Source organism: Haliaeetus albicilla, chromosome 26 (genome assembly GCF_947461875.1).
Source record: "Haliaeetus albicilla chromosome 26, bHalAlb1.1, whole genome shotgun sequence".
NCBI lineage: Eukaryota > Metazoa > Chordata > Aves > Accipitriformes > Accipitridae > Haliaeetus > Haliaeetus albicilla.
In genome coordinates this window covers 16,563,544-16,582,374 of record NC_091508.1, presented here as the reverse complement: position 1 = coordinate 16,582,374, position 18,831 = coordinate 16,563,544, and the positions used below count along the sequence as shown (strand labels likewise).

The window sequence follows — 18,831 nt, the reverse complement described above, 5'->3', positions numbered from 1 at the left end:
TTCTGTCACCTTCCTTTTATTGTCTTAGTATCTCCATCCAGCCCCCTTGAGTACAGGGGAGGAATAGAAAGCATTTGCTTGCAAAGCCACATATTCCAAAGAAAATATTCCATTTCAGAAAACTAGTGGCAGGAGACTTCATACAAGTGTAGGATAATAAGGCAGAGCTCAAATCTTTTTCCTGCACAGCACCATTTAGTTAAGAAAATCCATGGGATCACTAAGGAATTTCTACTATATCAAGTATTGCAAAAATTTCTGGAAAGGTACATCAAAAGTAGGCAGAAGATGCAGATTACAAACAACTCACAGAGAACAGAGGAGAGTTTATTACAGTGTCTTACAAGAGCTCTTCTTCCTCTCCCTTACTCCTAAAAATTACTGTAGGAAGCTTGGGTTTGAAGGCAACATGAAGTGGAACAGCTTTTTACACTACACTGCTCTCCATGAGGAGATGAAACCTCTTCCCTATGCTCTAGTTCTCAGTAGGTGTTTCCACATATAGTTTTTCCATCAGTCTGTCATAACAGCCTAAGAGAGGCTAGGGAAGTGCTAGCCACTCTTGAAACAATCCACTCTTTCAACCTTGTCCTTGGGGAAGAGAGTTGTGATCTCCCTTCTGGCTTTGTAAGTTAACTTACAAGAGATATAAAGAGAAAACAAATGGTTTTGCAAGACATAAGTGATTAGTACCAGCTTTCAAACTGAAACATATGGTACCACCATGTCATGTGGCCTATCTGATGTCCTGTCTCATTTTAATAGAGCTGTTCTAAGTCAGATCAAATGCCCTTGTGAAAGCTGCAAGATGCCTCTTTATTCTGATGCACCTTCAAAGCAGATCCAGTGCTCAGGTCATTCAGTTGTTAACAGGATTGCTCATGTTATGCAAATACTAAACAGTTCTTAAAAAAAATATTGCTGTAACAACTGAAAACAGTTAGTTTACTACCCATAGCTACTTTAACACAGAAATTTAAAACAGCCTTCATTCCTGATCTCCTAGATCAGGATCACTGCTTTCTACAGTTAACACTCCAGTTGTCCAACAGTTTCTACAGCAGCTCCCACTCCATACAAACACACAAACTCCTATGGCAACAGGCACAGATGAAAACTCAAAAAAATAAAAATAATCAAGATGAACAGAAACACATCTCACTTCAAGCAGCTTTATAATGCAGGAGTCTGATTAAAGTGGAGATAATAAAACAGGCAGCAAGACTGAGATGTGACAGTCATTTTACCTCTGCTCACATGACTGCATCAAAGGCACACCGATGACCTTTGAGCCAGTTCAGAAGCTGTCCTTTATCTGTGAAAGTTCAAGTCAATTGTGCTTTGAATAAATACTTCTCTATAGTTACACTTGAACTGCTGCATTATGTACTAGAAATACAGAAAGTGTCCATGCACAGCCCTGAAGCACTTTTGAGTATAGCCCTTGCCAGGTTAACTCATGGATGACAGAAGTTGTGGGCATCACCAGCACACACAGATGGCAGGCACACTCCCACAGAGACACAGCATCCAGAGAGCTGACTGGCCAAACAAAGAATCGGAACAGAAGAAGGATGGAAAGCAAAACTTGCTTGTAGGAGTTCGGCATTCAAGGTTACTACTGCAGAACCCCGACCAAGCCACTGTAATAACTGGTAGGAGTCTCGTGCTAGGACAAGCTCACTACTTGAGTTCACAGTTGGATTCTAACAGGACTCTTCAAGAAATATTTCAGACAGCAGCTGAGCTAGTTATTAATCATTCACCTTGTTATTAATTTATGGTTGTCACTTTGTTCATTCTTAAAAATCCCTCCCTTAATCTTTAACAGGAAAAAAAAAATTTAAAATCCAGTGCTTAAGACAGAGACTAGCAACTGAATTTTGTAAGGCTTTGGGCTGACTCTTACTGGAGCACAGCACTGCTTATAACCAATGGGCTTTCTAGTGCCATCGGTAGCCCACTCAGTACAACAGAAGCTGTACAGATCACAGCAACCCTGAGGTAATAAAAGTATAAAGGAAGAGATGGAATAAATGTGAGATATGTATGATAATCTTGCCACCTAGAAGAGATTCTGAGAAAGACACTCTTGCTAATTACACAACAGGAGCAGCAGTGGAAAAAAAAATAATAGTATATTTCAGTTTTTCCTTTGTTTTACACACACACTCCCCTTAATGGTATCCGTGCAGGCTTCCCTGCAGAACCATCACTAGTGTTAAAAATCAGATCCTTAGTCTTTCTTTCTATCTGTACAAAGTGCAGTTGGAATTGATTTTGATCTCCCAAACTGGCTGCAGAAAGGACAAAAAGTCTTCCTTCCCTTTCTGCCTAGGTCAACCCATCCTAGTTCCCCTCCATCCTAAGAAGTTTTTAAAAATTAGAAGCCCTAATTAAGCATGATCAACTTGAGATTAGTTTTGTCGTCTTCTTCCAAAAAGAAAAACCCAAACAAAAAACAAAAACAAAACACACAATCAATGCCTCACCCACCCCCAAAAACAATAGTTCCATTTAAAAAAATAAATAAATAGTGTGTATATTTCATGCTAAAAAAAAAAGTCACAGAAAGGATTCATTTTTGGTTTTCCCTCCCCCAAACATGACACCAGGCATTTTCTCCCCCCTCCCCTGACGTAGACATGATGGTACATTCCAACCGGCAATGTGCATCTGTGTTGAAAATGAGTTTCTACTCCTGCACGGTCCCACATGCATCAGGGAGCATCCAGCTAGCTGCTAAAGCAGAGCAAAGGCTTTCAGGTTTTGGGTATGGTCCCTGCCTGTTCCTTTGGTCCGTCTGTTAAAAGGCTCCTTGCTGCTCCCAGGTCTCTGCTCTTGTCTGTCTCTGTTAAAACGTGCACTCAGGTCCCCACACTTCTTGAGTCACTGGAGCTTCGTACCCAGCTTGCGCTGTCTGTTTCTGCAATGGCAACACAGAGGGCAAGGTGAGAGAGGCGGCCCCAACCCTATTGCAGGGTATCACAGCAAACCAGTGGGTAAAATACAGGAGGATTAAAGTAAGGCTCTGCTTAGCTCCACACAAAAATAAAGCTGCCCTCTCCATACTCTACAGGGACATCAGTCCTTTCTACTCTTTACAGTTCTACAACATCCACTGGGCCTTAAGTGTGCACAAGCTCACATGTGAATGCAAGATTATGAACAACTGCTTGCAAAGAACACGGGCTAGGGAGCTGAAATACTGCTTAAATGCCATATTCTTTACTCTCACATTCCGCAACACTCGCCTTCCAGATGCAGTAGTTAACACACAACTTCATATTTCTTTACTCTGCACTATTCTACACACAGCAGCTATCTACATATCAGAAAAATAACTACATCTGACAAGTCAAACCAGCTACAGCTCCTCCACCCCCCAATAAAACTTACCTTGCCTCTGCTCTCGTGACTGTGTATTCAAACCACAGGATGTTAGGAATGAGGCTGGTATCTCGGATTAAAAAGAACTCTGAAATTGGCCTGGAAACGGACAAGAAGGTGGAAAGGGGGAAATAATTAGACTTTTTCTCCACCACAATTCTGATTAAAAAAAAAAGGGGGGGGGGGGGCACAAAAACTCCTCCAGACTTAACAATACTATTCTATTACCCTTCAGGCTGGCAAAAGGGCTCCTTGTTAAATTTAATCAAAAAACTCCTTTTTTCTTTCCTTATACAATGTTTCCAGACTATCTTACATTTAAATGGCTTTGCAATTTCACCAGGTCATCAGATGTTCATTAAGAAAGATCAGTTCTGCATGAAAAGCTTCTCCAGCACTCTGCCACACCTCAACTTTAATAGGGCTTTACAAACTAACAGTTGCTTACGCTTCCTCTCTCACCCACCTGTATCAGGCAAGGATATGTATGGAGGAACAAGTAGGTTACACAACAGTCAGTATGCAAAATTGGAACAGAACCCAGGAATTCTCATTTCTAACATCTGTTACTTAGGTGGATCACAGAAGTTTGAGCAGCCCATTTACAGTCAGGGCTTGCACAGCTACAACTAAAATTTAGAGACTGAAGTATCTTTACATTTGTTTTACTTCAGATGCAAGGTACAATTTTTACACTGATTGATTAGGAAAATTTTCTTTTACCAGGTAATTCTACTACACCTGTGTTACCAACTCATTGCAAAGAACTCATTTAATGAGCAAAACAGCAATCCACACAATGCAGACTTGCAGGAATAAAACCTCAACAGAATAAACAGACTTACCACGCAGCTATCCTTGGGAAGAGAGGGGTTAATATCTCTTGTGTGAAGGCAAACCAGGCTATGGCCATAATGCTTCCTGCCACACCTCCATATAAGACTTGGCTCCAGGTGTGATAAAGCAAATAAACCCTGCAGTGGAAGAGAAGAGTCACCAGACAGGCTTTAAAACAAGAGGAGGCATGACTCAAGGACTGGTGTTTCACTGGACCCTCAGATGTCCTGAGCAAGTTATCCTCCAGATGTTAGAAGTGGCTATCTTACTTTTTTCACTAAAAAGCTGGCAAAAAAAAAAGTGGGGAAAAACTTGGAAAAACTGTCTTCCCTGCTACAGCAGTTTTAGCTTAGAGCACTTCTAGTTTGAGCTTAAATCAATAACCCTCCACACTCTCTCATATATCTTTGGATTAGCTGAGGAACTATTACTGTTGGTTCCCACGAGACTTTTCCAAAGCCAGTAACAGGACAAGTTCCCCCCCCCACCCCCGCGCCACCAAAGCTGTAGCTTAAAGGCTTTTAAGAACATAAACAGCATTTTTGTTACGATTTTGCTGCTCTCAAAAGTGAGAGCAAGAAGGCTGCACTACCACAGCATGCTTACTGTGATTGCACCCATTCAGAAAGCTGTATTAATGGTCTGTTAAGTTATCCACACACGAGCCACGTTCAAAATTCTTTTCACCCATGTATCATACAGCCACTAAGATCATCTTATCTGACCCTCTGCCTAGCACAGGCCACTGGATTTCCTCAAATTAATTTATGTGAATTAGACCATGTATCTCTTATGAAATTGTCCTGTCAATTTTTAAAATAACCAGTAATAAGGAATCATCTCTACTGTACAGTCAACTGTGCCAACAGGTAATTACTTTCCTGTGGAAAACACAGCCTTATTTTTTCTAGCCTGAATTTGTCTGGTTTCCAATCACTGGAGCTCATTTTATATATGCGTGTGTGGTTTGTTTTGTTTTGTTTTTTTAAATCTACTAAACAGAAAAAAATTATTATCAAAGTTTCATTTTCTTTATTCATCTTAATACAACTAAATCTTCCAAGTCAAACAGCTATAAATGTTTTTATTAACTAATGCTCAAGCAAAACAGACTGATCAACTGTAGCAATCCACATGCTGCAGATGCTGGTGTGCCAAGGCATGGTGCAATGCTTTCATTAGTGCTGGAAAGAGGGCAAGGCAGTGAGGCTAGAGCATGGCAATGGAACCGATGGGGAACTGGTACAAGCTCAGCTGATCTTGGTTTTTATAAATGCTTCTGTGAAGCACCACACATGTAGAACCTTTGCTTATTTGAAGGGTCTGATTGGCAACACAGCAACTTCCACAAAGCTCTGACTTGTGCAATGCAGTCATCAAGAATTAGATCAGAAATGCAGGATAAGGAATGACAGGTCTGCTGGCTGTTAAAGGCCACAGGACTGTATGAGAGCATAAGACAAACAATTGCTCCATACCTACTATATGAGACTAGCAAAGCCACTGTGACGAGGCAGATGGACAGCACATGTCGCCATAGTAAATCCAGAAACCTCGCATTGTTTGTTTGGTGCATTCTGAAAGAGATGGAGAGCCATTAGCACAGTGGCAGGGAGCTGAGCAGTCCCTATCTCTGTTCTCACTATCTCTGAAACCCTAGGAAAGGTCTACTCCAGTGGGGTCATGGGCAGCTCGATACCATCCCAGCAGCAATCTGTCCCACTGGCAGCATTTAAAGAGAAGCCAAAAAGCCACACTTCTCTCTCTCCAACTGTTAACAAGGATTGCTGTGATGGAAGGCAGAATGCTCACAATTACTGCAACTGATGTGAAAGGCACATGCTGAGCATATGCAACAGGGAGCCAAGACATCAGAGTCCCTCCATCATCCACAAAGCTAAGAGGAACTGTGAGTTTTGTCTTCCTCCACACGTGGAGCCACAAGACAGAGCCATGCCCCAGCAAGAATTTCAGAAAAGCACAGCACAGCATGTAAAACCAGTACTTGGTAAGGGAGATGAACTAAAAGGTCATGCAAGTGGGCAACAGTTATTACCTAAAAGATCCCAGACAACCCCACTGACAAAACTGAGTAGACACATGAGAAAGCAGCTCTTCTTTCCTCCTCCCTATTCCCCCCCACACCTTCCCTCACACTAGCAGATCATCACAGTTTAGAAAAAGCAAATCAGGAGACCTGTACCCAGACAGGTGTAGGAGGCCCACCCATACCCTTCAGTTTTCAGCAATGGTAACTACAGTCCTACATTCAGGTTGAGACAGACATGCTTCATCCACCCTAGCCACAGTAAATTGTGTAGTTCCTCAGATTTAATACCATTATGCCACTGAAGTGGCACACAGCAAGGGAGCCATCTACTTCAGGTGTTTCAACATATTAACAGCCAAAACCTGACATTGAATTTTTACCTTAAATAAAGGAACAGAAAGGAATAGACAGAGAAAAACCACATGAATTGGGAGTGGCTGGACGGCATCCCATATTTTGTGGTCACTGTTGAATGGGCTTCTGGGAAGAGAAGAAGAAAGAGTATGGTCAAGGTCTACTCTATACATAGCAGCTGGAACGCTCCAGATGTGAAGCCAGACCACTCTGCTGGAGTATGTGCACATGAGTTCACAGGACATGTCTCTGCTCAGATGGCTCTGCCAGCCTTCTTACACCCAAACATCCAAAGCCAACATGAGGCAAAGGGGAAAACGCCCTCTAACCCCCCACAGTTAGCATTCCACTCAAAACTCAACTGACATCATGACACCAATAGGCCATACCATACCTTCGCAGGGCCGAGGCTCCCGGATTACATTTTTTATTAACCAGTTCACTCCCTCGTTGAATGCCAGCCCTCCCAAGAAAGAGATCTGTGAAGGCAAGACAACTGTGTCATCCTATCTAAAAGATTCATCTACTTACCAGGCACTCTGTTGACAAAGCCCCAACCCATGTTTCTAAATTTTTTTGACTGCTAGAGTTAAAACCAATAGCTTCAAAATCCTCTACCTGAGGAAGAAAAGCAATTTTTTCAGCCCACTTTGTGTATTTGGCAACACATTGTGTATATGCAGCTTTTCAGCAGATGATACACAGAAAGAGATGAAGATGACACTGTATAGCAATTTTGTTAGCATACTTCCACCAGCAAGTGTAGAAGTTGCATTTTTTTAACAGGGCAGGTTTTAAGGGATTGCCTTTCCCCGACGACCAACAGGGGGAGTGCATGCACTGTTATCTGTGTAAATAGCTTTTAAAAAGGTGACTTTTTAGGCTTTCTGGCTTTGTCCTCTATGAATATTTTCATCTTGAAGTTGCTGTCTTCAGTCTAAAATGAAGTCACATTCTGAGCTGAGCCAGACTGGTAGCATTTATTTTTACTCTTTAATTCCATAGTCCATACACCTCCCCTAAATTAGTCCTGCTGCTGTGATCAAATTCCCAGCTGGTGATGATAATCTGCCTCCTTAACACTCAGTCCCATTCCAGATGATGAAGCAATTTTACACTATGTCCTGAGCTATGGGTTAAGCTGCTGCAAGCCAGCTAGCCTCTGTCCAGCTCAGTGGTGACTTCCCACATAAAGAACTGGGAATCAGCCTCAACACTTGTGTCGTTAACAACACCTAACAAGCCCCTGTATTCAGAAACCTATGAATTTGTGCAATAGTTACTCTAGCTTATTGTCTGTTTTGGATCAACACGAAACCTTTGGGTTGCCAAAACTTAACAGCTGTCTCTCCTAGCTAGCATTGGCTTAATAAACTAGAAGCCCCATTCCCAGGTCCCTTGAGCCACTGGTTCCCATGACACCATGGCCCGATATTAGAAATCTGCTGCCAAAATCCTGTCACTGGCCCCTATTTTATCTGTATACTGAGGGCAAATGTTACAAGAGGTTTATACCTCCTACAGGGAATTTATCCGTGACACTGATTCCCAACTACCTGCCACAGCAGACAGAAAGCATTATGTATTACAAAAAAGTCCCTTGTTGGTCATTTGGACAGAAGCAAGTCTCTTCTGTCCCTGGTATTCAATTCACAGCTGGGAAGCAGCCCTTCTAGATAGATCCACTCCTTTGGGAATCTGTAGGTTTTGTTTTGTATCCCCTTTTCTGCCTCAGTAGTTCAAAGAAAGCACATCCTACTGAGTTTCAGATGCCATCTCCTGCATATGCTGCCCATCTTGCAGGAACCTACTAGTACTACGATCCTACCGCATCTTGGGCGTGTTCCCACTTTGCAACAGCATTCCTTAGTTCCTCAAACATCTCCCTTGATGGTTTTGGACAGATAATGCCCAAAACATACCACAGAGTAACAGAAAAGTCAGCAAAGGCTAAGCAGTCTTTTAACCTGGTACAGGTGATAAGTGTCTCCTGCTGTTCTTTAACAGGAAGATCACCTTACCTAAGCTTGCTCTTTAAAGAGAGAAAAAGAAGTGTGAATACAGGAGGACCAGGTGACAAAGGAAAATACTTTTGTCATAAGGAGAAGCTGGGAAGGGAGAGAAGGACTCACCGTGTGAAGCTCTCTCTTGAATATGATGAGTGTTACAAAGCCAACAATAATGAATATTGGACCAAGACTCAAATAAGCTAAAAGCTGACCAGAGAAATCACCTAGGGAAACAAACAAGAGAAACAAATCAGTTTGAACTTCACAGGTACTTGCCAGCCACCAGAGCATGGGTCAGTTGGTGCCCTGAATCACTGAGAGCAGAGGGGCAAACTCAGCACTGCAGCAAGTCTCCATTTTGCAGACTACTGCTGCTCCAGCTCAAGAGGAGCAGAGGCAAGGAAGACAGCAGTGCTTACATGCAGATTCAAAAGCAGGGATGAGAGGAGCTTGGCATCGTTCAGCAGAGATTACTGCCAGCCAATTTACAACAATGACCATGGGTGTGGGCCCAGAGTCACTTTAATCCAACATAAGCACAGGCTGCTGCAAAAGAGGCAGCGTCTTTCCCTCCCCCTCATTCATATTGCCTCCCTGTGCCAGCAATTACCAGCAAACACTCCCCAAACAAATCCTTTCCCACTCCCTCACTAAAATGGGTTAGTTTTCAGCTGGATCAGCTCCCTAATCTGTCTCACCATGTGTCTGCACAAACACTAGCATTAGCAAAATGGGGAAGAAATAAATAGCTAAACATAGCGGAAGATAAAGGGAAAAAAAGGAGACTACTTTTTAACCAGTAGCCCACTTGTATCACACAGAAGTGACTTTGGGCCTCCACCCCAAATCGCTAACAATCTAGTTATCCCCAAGGGAGAACTGGGGAGCAGCAATGGGACCTCACAAGAGGTCATAAGGTACCTCAAAACCTTTATCTTGAACTACCACACAGAAGTAGACAACAGCAAAGAGCAACTATGTATTTTGATCTAAGTTTCTCTTGCCTCAGTTCCCTGAAAAAGGACACATACAAAAGTATTTGGGAAGAAGATGTCAGCATAAATTCTGAGGAAACAAAAAAGTATCAGAGTAATTTTGCTCCAAGATCAGCAATTCACATCAGGAGAGTGAGAACTATCTACCAGAGAATCTTTAAAGACAGTAGTCACTACAAAAATGTGATATGAACCCAGTGAGCAACTTAAGAGACAGGGTACTTTCTATATTGGTTCTCAGAGACTAGATCTTCACCATCCCATCAGTGAACACAAAAGGATCAGCCCCCACATAAATTTATCCTTCCTCCCTCCCCTCAAAAGGAAACAGGATGCCTCTGCAAGGCTGAGCATTGGACTCATTCCTAGATCAATTCCACTGCGAGATACTGAGTCTCCCCAGCCCACACACCCACATTTTAAAACTGCACTTGGCAAAATGGACTTTAACCTCAGCCTCTGAATATTGGAACTGATTAAAAAAAGTAGTTATTGCACTGCTACAAAGTTCATGCTGCTGATGTTATTGCCACATATTTGTGGTTACATCAGGTACAGTGCACAGATCCCTCTTGAATTCCAGACTCTGGGTTAGATTTGGGAACCAGCAAAGTCATCAGCAAGGATTACTTGCAGTTTTAGTTTGCACCACCAGTGAAATTAGGAAGAGTTAGAGGACAAAACCCCCAAGAATACTGGGTTTTCACTTAAGTGAGGTTCTATTTTGGTTTTAACCTGAAAAGCATTAGAAGACACTGAATTTGAAACTTTTCTTGCACCATATCGCAGGTTTGCCTTGCATGAGGTGGGTTCCAAATGCTCCCAAAGCAGAACAGTATTATGGTAACACAAAGTGGAGATAAGTGACAGTATCAGTTACCTGGCAATAGAGAATCAAGCCCCTTATGGTTTTACATAAATCACAAACTCTCAACAACATGAATCCTTTCTTAAATAAGAGAATTCATGAGACAAGACACCAGACAATCAAAACTATCCTGAAAGCTTTAGGAATACTTTCCAGTAGTCTCAATTCCAGTGTTACCAGCTGAAGATACCTCATCATCAAGGAATCACCATGTTTCAGATCATTCACTCTGTTAATCCATGGTACATAAAGGCTTAGCACTTCAAGACTAAATGCCGTAATTTTGTCAAGTAGAAACCAAAAGAGATTATTTACCTTCTCAGGGGGGTTCTATTTCTTGTGCAGATGGTAGAAGAATACCTAAGAAAGTAGTCTTTTAACCTAAATAGCATCAGTAGTACCAAACTCAAGATCCTTCATTATGTTACATGATAACATACCCAATAAATTAAGCCACCCAGACTTCACCAGCACACAACCCACACTTGAACCTGAGGCAAAGAACCAAAAACCATCGCTTGATACTCTGCTTGCAGGCAGCATCTGCAAGTCCTTTACTCAGACAATCTTAACACAATAGCTCCCCAAACATTTAAAGTGGCCATTTAAAATGGAACAGAGATAGCACTAATAATATTTCATATTACTGTGGCTAACAGGAATCAAACAGAATCACATTCTGAAGCCACTTTTTCTAGAGGCGGCAGCAAATAAATAGCTGTGCGCTAACCGAAGGTGGCACTTTTGCTATGCCCTGGGAGCTACACCAGGAACTCACTAATGCCATCATAAATGTACCTGCTAGATTAGCGGTTCAAGGCAGACCTGCATTAACTAAACCAGCTCCAAAATGACTGGAAACCCCCAGTGAAGAAGGCAAAGCAAGCTCTGAGAGAAAGGCGAGCGCTGATCACCACACAGCACTCCCAGGGCCTCAGAGCGTGATTACTTGTGTCACTCCTATCTACTCTCACGCCCCAGTGCGCTTGGAGACTTATTTCCAGGGAAAGGGGACTTGCAGCAGAGCCGACAGTTCGAAGTTCAGTCAGATCTAGCAAGCAGGTCCCACCCTCTATCTTTTTATAATTTTTTTTTTCATTTTACTAAACTGGGGAATTTTAAAGCAATTTAAAATTTAATTTTTAACTTTAAAATTTAAAGCAATTCCTCCAATCAGTAAGAACAGAGACAAAACCTCTGGAAAAATGCAAGAAGAAAGTCTATTTAATATATAGCTTGGGGTTTGTTTTGGTTTAAATTCTGCTTTTTTAAAGTCCAGCCTTCCCTGGACATCATTTGGGGCTCAAGAGGCAAAAATAAAGAACCCACTACCTCATTTTTAGGCCCCCAAGAGATAAATAGGTAAAACACTCTACATAGCTCAGAAGCATGCTATTTTTTTCAGCCTTCATTCAGCATCTACTTCTGCTCCAATTCAACATTTTACCCAGCATTCTTTCAGTGGAAATATCCAGGCGTTACCACATTAGCTTAACCTGTATATAATGTAAAAATGTGAATCAACAGCACTCTAACCACATCCTACCACAAGATCTAGCCTTACTACCGCCACCACTGCTTCCTATTGAAGTATCTATTTGCGGCACTGCTGCTGGTCCTACGTTCTTGACTAAATGCACGTGTGCAAGTTGCACAGACAACATGCAGTGTATGTGTGTCACATGCATTTACACCAGTAAACATTCATGATGGATCATTATTTCCTCTACTTGCACATATCCTGATACCACAAGCTGTGAGACAGTAAAAATATCTTCAGGAGGCTTTAAATTACTGCATAAAAGGCACGCATCAGACAGTAAACTTCTGCAGGAAGATTAACATAAAACCCTACATTAAAGAAGCCAAACAACTGAGTGGTATCTGCTTCTTTCAACAGATACTACTTAGCTACAAAACGAGCCCTGACTGGCAAGCTACCACCCTAAACAGAAATCACAGCAAGGGTTATCAGACCAAACATTCCTATAGGAGCAACACGTGCTGATACTGAGTAGAAACGAGAACTGCTGAGCCAAAGTACATACACAGCACAAGCACCTTTGCTCCAATGTACCTCGTCACCGACAGGTTGATTCTGCACACTTGCCTCTCCAACTCTGCCTGACTGTAGTAAACACCCTTCACAACTGAGAAGACAGGAAGATACTCTGTCATTCTGCAGAGAAAGGGTTTGGCACACCAGGTTTCTCTCCTTAAAGAATTTGTCCAATGTGAGAAGAGGAGGTCCAGAAAGTCCCAAAGCTTTAAGAATTCCAGCTGCACTGAAGAGAGGAAGTTTGTTGTTGTTTTTTTCTCCAAATAATAATAAAAAACCCAAACAAATCAGGAACTCAATGTTTCTCCAGTGAAACTCACCCTACAGACAGGAAGTCCCTGAAGATGAGTTTTAAGTCTGCAACACAAAGTCATCCCATGCAAAGCAACGCATACGGGAAAAAACAACCCTAATTATACACACAACGTAACAGGATTTAGTTTAGTTGTTATCAAACAAGAAACCCTCAGGCTTAGTACAAGCCCATACCTTCAGAGTACTATTCAATGCCCTGCAGCAGCCAAACAGGCAAGAACAACATTTTTAAGAGCAAAACAAGTTACTGTTATAGCACTACAAAAATTTATTATGCGATGCTGGTGTCACTGTCTAAAAAAGTATAGTAAACACAGAAAAGGCAAATAGAAAGGGGACAAAGATAACAAGAATGAAACTGTAGCCGCGCAGAAAATATCAAATAATTTAGACTTTCAGCTGAAAAAACAGAGGATACAACAGTTCTATAAAGTCATGAATGACACGGAGAAACAAACAGCAAACATTTGTTACCTCTCACTGCACATGAGATGGAGTGTTTGATGAAATTACTGAACAGTGGACTGACTTGAAGGCAGAAAGAAACAACCACCACATTAAGTTACAAAGCTCAGTGCCAAAGATACTGTGAGATCCAAAGCAGAAATGGGTTCAAAGACCAGTTAGAGTATAGCTTTTATATATCCATCAAAGGACTTAATCCTGATGCAATCACCACCTGATTACTGGAAAGACATACAGAAGAAGAATTATTCCTGCCTACCTGCCAGCAACCTGACACTACACCAGATCATTCCTTGGTCTCACCAAAGTACAGTTGCTGATATGTAAAGCTCCAGGACCAAACATTTCTAAAAGCGATATCAGGACGATATTTTTAAAGACCATCCTCTCCAGCAGCGTGCTTTAACACAGTCAAGTAACACTGCCATTGTTGGTTTCTTCTCCCTGTGTTTGATCTTGACATTTACTATGGGTAATATTTCAGTTAGGTCTCCAAGATCCCATTACTCAGACCAGTTTGCAGTTGACTACTGCAGCGTTCATCTACTGTTTCGCATTTGATCTTGCTCAAAGCTGACATTGCAGAAAGCCCTGGAGAACTGAGCAGCCACACAAGCAGTAAGGATGGGTGTTTGGCATTTTGCACTATATTGCTATTGATAAGGAAACATTAGATAAAGACAGGAAGGACAAGCACCCTTCTGGAGACACCTCTCCCCTTCACAATTACAAGAGGAAGCCCAATAATGGGCTTCATCTGCCAGACAGAAATCAGCAGTGACTGCTTTTCACCTGGTCACAGGAAGAGGGACCATCACTCTTGGTAGATGAAAGCTGGGATGACAGCAGTTCTGCACTGGAAGTCTTTAGACGTGAGATTTTAAGAGCCGGCTGCCACAGTGGCTCAGCATGCCACACTCCAGGCCAGCAGCCTCTGGGATCAGCCAAGAGCAAAAGATGTTTGCCACACAACAGTGTATGACATGCCAAGACAGCTTAATAATTTCAGTTTAATAATTTATGTTGGTAAAAGCAGGATCTATTTCTCATTCTGACTCCTCTCTATCAGCACAAGGCTACATTAACTCCATTGTGCTGAGCATACTGCCAACATCACTATTTTATAAATATACATTATCTAGCAGCTTTATGGACCTGGACTTAAGCTATACACAGAAGACAAACAGCTTTCTAAATAAAGTTAGAGCACTTTCCCCAAATCCAGGTAAAAGTATCAGACCTACCACCTTACTGCAACTCATTTTTCTAGACCAAAATAAATTAAGAAACTTTCGTACCTCCAGCTGTTTTAATGTTTTAGTCCTTTGTCTCCACTTTATAGGCTTCCATAATTACATGTTTTATCAAAGACAAACACAGTGTTCATCCCCTCAATACGTAACCCTAATCTCAGTGGTGATTTACCCCCTCCACACAATCATCTTCTCAATTTGCCTGTATAAAAGCACTCAATGCAGAGAGAAAATAATCGTGTTATGTCACATGCTTTAAGATCTGACAGATAACCCTTGTGCAGCAATTTCAACTACCTTCATTTCTCAAACAAATCCAACAAACAGCGCACAGGACGCTGTATATACTGCCAGGTTCAGACAAGGAGATAAGATACAAAGATGAATATATCTGTACTACCAGAAAGATTATTCCCCCATCTCCCCCAAACTGTCACATTAATATATTTGTGAAGGGGTATGGCAGAAGAATGTACAGTGTAAATGCAAATGCAAGACAGAAAAGGAAATACCAATCTTTCACACAAAGTATCACAGAAAACCACAAACAGCGGTATGGGGGAGGTGGGGCAAGAAATAACGTCTTTCCAGCACCAGATCTTTTCAGTGTTGTCACATTTCAAGTCTTCTGGCTAAAAGGGTACTTTCAACCCAGAAGATCCCCAAGAACTTTAGATACTTTAGGTATTGCACTACTGGGAGGAGCTTTCATCAGGAACTAAAATCCAGCTATTGAAATAGGACATACAGCAACACTTTATGGCAAGATAGGGACTCACTAGGAGAGCTACCAATACTGAGACCAGTGTTAACACCAAATATGGATTTTGACCAGATTGTCAATACTAACACTCTGACATTTCACACCCTGCTTTTTCTATTACCTTTGATTACAACAAGCAGCTTAAAAAAAAGGTAGTTCTTCTATCTCACCCAAGACAGTGCAAAACGCTTGAAGAGGAGCTCCTAAAAACAAGTTAGTAATGAGACAGCTGCTATCCGACACAGACCCATTTGCTCTTGCACACTGACAGATCCTAGATCTATCCTACCACAACGTGGGCCAGGCTGGTGGCAAGCAGTGCCACAGGGACACGACACAGGACCTTCACGGATCATGCCACTGCCCCAGCTGAAACAGCCCATCCTGCACACAGGCACCCATCGCTTCTCACCACTGACTGTGCCCAAACCCACCTTTCCAGACGCTGACCTACAAAGAGCCCCGTGCCTGTCGTCCTCCGGGCATTTCCCACAGCGCTGCCTGACCAAAGCGCAACAGCGGGGCCCACTCCCACCGCAGCCACAAGAGCTGCCTGGCAGCCAAGCCCACCTCAGGGGCACGGCCGCCCTGCCACGGCATGGCTCCCGGGGATGCTGCGAGGGCCAGCTGGCCCTCTGACACACCAAGTCAGACCTCCGGCATCAACCCAGACACCCAACAGCGGGGCAAGGAGGGGACACCCGGCCCCGCCATGCCACTGTGGGGAGCGGGCACCCCCTGGGTGGGGCCCGCACCTCGAGGCCCAGGGGCAGCCACACGTGGCCAGCCATGCCAGGGGGACGAGGCAGCGGTGTGGAGGGTGACAAGGGAGGGCGGGCCCGGGACCCCACGGCGGCGGGACAGGGCCGCACCGCAGCCACCCCCCCCCCCGGTCCCCTTCACCGCCTGGGGCTCGGCAGCCCCTGGAGCACGGCGCCTCGTCAGGGCGCATGCGCAGCAGCGAGTCCCCCCGCGGCTCACTATCCGGCAGCGAGTCCCACCGCCCCCAGCGCGCACGCGCGCCTTTAGCCGCCTCAGGGCGGCCGCTCAATGGCTCACTATTTCGCAGCCGCCAGCCCGGCCCTCAGGGGTGCCGTGGAGCGGCAGGCGGGGCCCGCCGCGGGGAGCGGCGCGGCGGCCACCGGGGAGGCCGGGCGGGGGCGAAGCGGAGCTTTACCTGCGGGATACTCGACGTGAGTGAGGGAGACCGGCCGCCACGGAGCGGGGAGCGAGCACTCTCCGACTGCGGCCATCTTACCCGGATACCGGGCCGGGCCAGCAGGGCCAATCGGAATGCACTTAAGGGGCGGTGCAACCAATGGGCGGGAGCGCGGAGAGCGACGGGCCAATGACGCTACGCGGCAGGTGAGGCGCCGGCCAACCCACAGCCGCCCAATTAAAAATCCAACCCGGGGAGCGGCAGAGCCAATCGTCAACTAGCGTCGGTGCCCAGTAGGAGAGGGACGCAGGTAGCGGGAAAGCCAATCGAAAGAAAGGCGGGCGTCAGTGCCCTTCGTCATTGGCGAAAGGAGCGATGCAGTTTAGCCAATCACCAGCTTCCATTGCCGCCAGCTCTTAGCCAATCAGCTGCGGCGCTGGGGTGGTCGGCACGGGGGGCTGAGGAAGGGGCTTGTTGGCGACTTGGCGGTTAAAATGGCCTCCCCCTCCCGCCGCGGGCCTGGGGTGCCCCGGCCGGGACAGCCCTCGGGTGTCCCGCTTTGGAGCCGGGCCGGGCTGACGGGGAGCCGTGCCCACGGGAGGACTCCCCCTCACGACCTCCCTGCTGCCGCCCCAGCGTCTCACGGCCTCCTGCTGCGGTGCTTGTGTTCCCTGGCGCTGAGGGAAGGCTGCGGGGCCCGGAGAGGGGCGGTGTGGGGCTGGCGTGCTGAGGAGCTGCTTCCTTCTGTGGCCCTGTTGTTAATGAATAAGAACCAAACCCTGCTTTTCTCACGTCACCCTTTTCAAGGGTGAAAAGGTATGTGTTTAAAAAGGGAATCTTTTCATTTTATAAATGGTATTACTACAGATAGTACTACATAACAGGATTATTGCACTAGCCTAAGCATAACATCTCTACTTGCCCCTGCACAGGAGTGATTAGCTGACACGGCCTAAGCTCTGTTGAGAATGCCTTTTTTTTTTTTTTTTTTTTTTTTAAATAACACTAGGAGGAAGATGGATTTTGATAGCCACATCTCCTTTACAGGTCTGTAAAGTACAACCAGCTCCTGTGTGAACATGCACATGCTAAAACAAAGCATGTTTTTGTTCCAGAATCTTAAGAGAAAGCAGGATGCTGATGCTCTGCACGTCCTTTAAAAGGTACTGCAAAGGCCAGGCAATACCTGGTCCAGGCAATACCTTTTCTTTTTTTCTTCCCGCAAAATACCTTTCGCCACTGAAAACACCCACTTTTAAGACCAAACTGAAATGAATGTTCCCACGGGTGAGCCCAGAGAATAATATTTACATGGGGAGCCCGAGGAAAAAGCAGAACACAAACAGTGCAGCACTTCAAAAGTGAGATAAATGAGCAGCGTTACACAGAAAAGCTTGAAGGCAGCAAATACACCTTCAAACCAAACCATCAAAGTTAATTCAATTTTAAAAGATAAAACTGACAGAAAAATAAATATGCAAGAGCAGCACAAGAAGTGACAAACATAGCCAAAGGGTTGCCTTTAATTTTTATATGTCAGGAAAGCTCATGGACTAGGATTTCTATCCCTTAACACGTTCACTGTAAAGTAAGATTTCAGATCAGGGAGAACACCCCTTTTCCTGCAGTTGTAATATTCCTGTTTTCAGATAGCAATTATGACTATGTCCAATTAATTTCAACAGCTCTTCAAAGCTGATACTTTTCCTGGCATTGCAAGAAGAAAAATAGCATTAAAGTCTTATTATTTTGAAAGAAAGAGCAAATATTTACTGCAGAAGTTCAGCTCTTTGCAGAAGACTGCTACAAGGTAGCATGAGTGATTTACTGCTTTCATTATTCAAGTTAAATAAATCTCCTCCTTTCCAAGCTATTGAATATAGAGTTATGCTGGCAGAGTGGATTACATTTGATCTATGTACCATGACAAGTACTGAAAATTGTGGGCTTCATTGCTATATTCACCCACTCCTTCCTGAACATAAGAAGAAAGTGTCAATACACAGAGCAGCCTTTGCTCTGTTCCTTCAGCATAAGAAAGCACAAAGCTGCTCTGGAGATGTAATGAGTATACAGTCTGACACCATGGAAACTAAGATAAACTCCGTTTAACTCTTTCAACTAACATTCAGGGTGTGGCATGAGACAAAAATTTTCCTATTCATGAACACTTTATTTGCATACATCATAGTTCATGACAGGCTTGCATTAATGCTAACCGAGGCTTTTTTTTTTTTTATTTTTAAGTGCATGGATGAAATCTTAACCAGTGTGGAAGCAAACAGCCTATCTGATTCAATCTGGTTTCTGTATC

At 43.9% G+C, this 18,831-nt stretch overlaps 1 protein-coding gene across 2 annotated transcripts; it reads right to left on the bottom strand.

Moving 5' to 3' along the window:
• DOLPP1 (dolichyldiphosphatase 1) lies at positions 1–16,661 on the bottom strand. Of its 2 annotated transcripts, XM_069772172.1 has the most exons (8): positions 16,536–16,661; positions 8,764–8,864; positions 7,026–7,110; positions 6,658–6,757; positions 5,706–5,804; positions 4,236–4,364; positions 3,400–3,489; positions 1–2,926 (listed from the first exon to the last, which is right to left on the bottom strand). In XM_069772172.1, exons 1-8 carry the CDS (start codon positions 16,609–16,611, stop codon positions 2,890–2,892), a joined length of 717 nt encoding a protein of 238 aa, XP_069628273.1. In that variant the 5' UTR covers positions 16,612–16,661; the 3' UTR covers positions 1–2,889. The 2 variants fall into 2 exon arrangements, with proteins under 2 accessions (XP_069628273.1, XP_069628274.1); XM_069772173.1 differs by lacking the exon at positions 5,706–5,804.
• Positions 16,662–18,831: the final 2,170 nt, after the last annotated feature.

Bases quoted from the DNA above. Each gene is read 5' to 3' on its own strand.
- DOLPP1 (XM_069772172.1), bottom strand. From the start codon at position 16,611: ATGGCCGCAGTCGGAGAGTGCTCGCTCCCCGCTCCGTGGCGGCCGGTC. The intron at 5,805-6,657 runs GTAAAAATTCAA...CATCTCTTTCAG, and splicing joins TTTCTGTTCCTTTATTTAAG to AATGCACCAAACAAACAATG. The intron at 2,927-3,399 runs GTAAGTTTTATT...TTGCCATTGCAG, and splicing joins GTCACGAGAGCAGAGGCAAG to AAACAGACAGCGCAAGCTGG.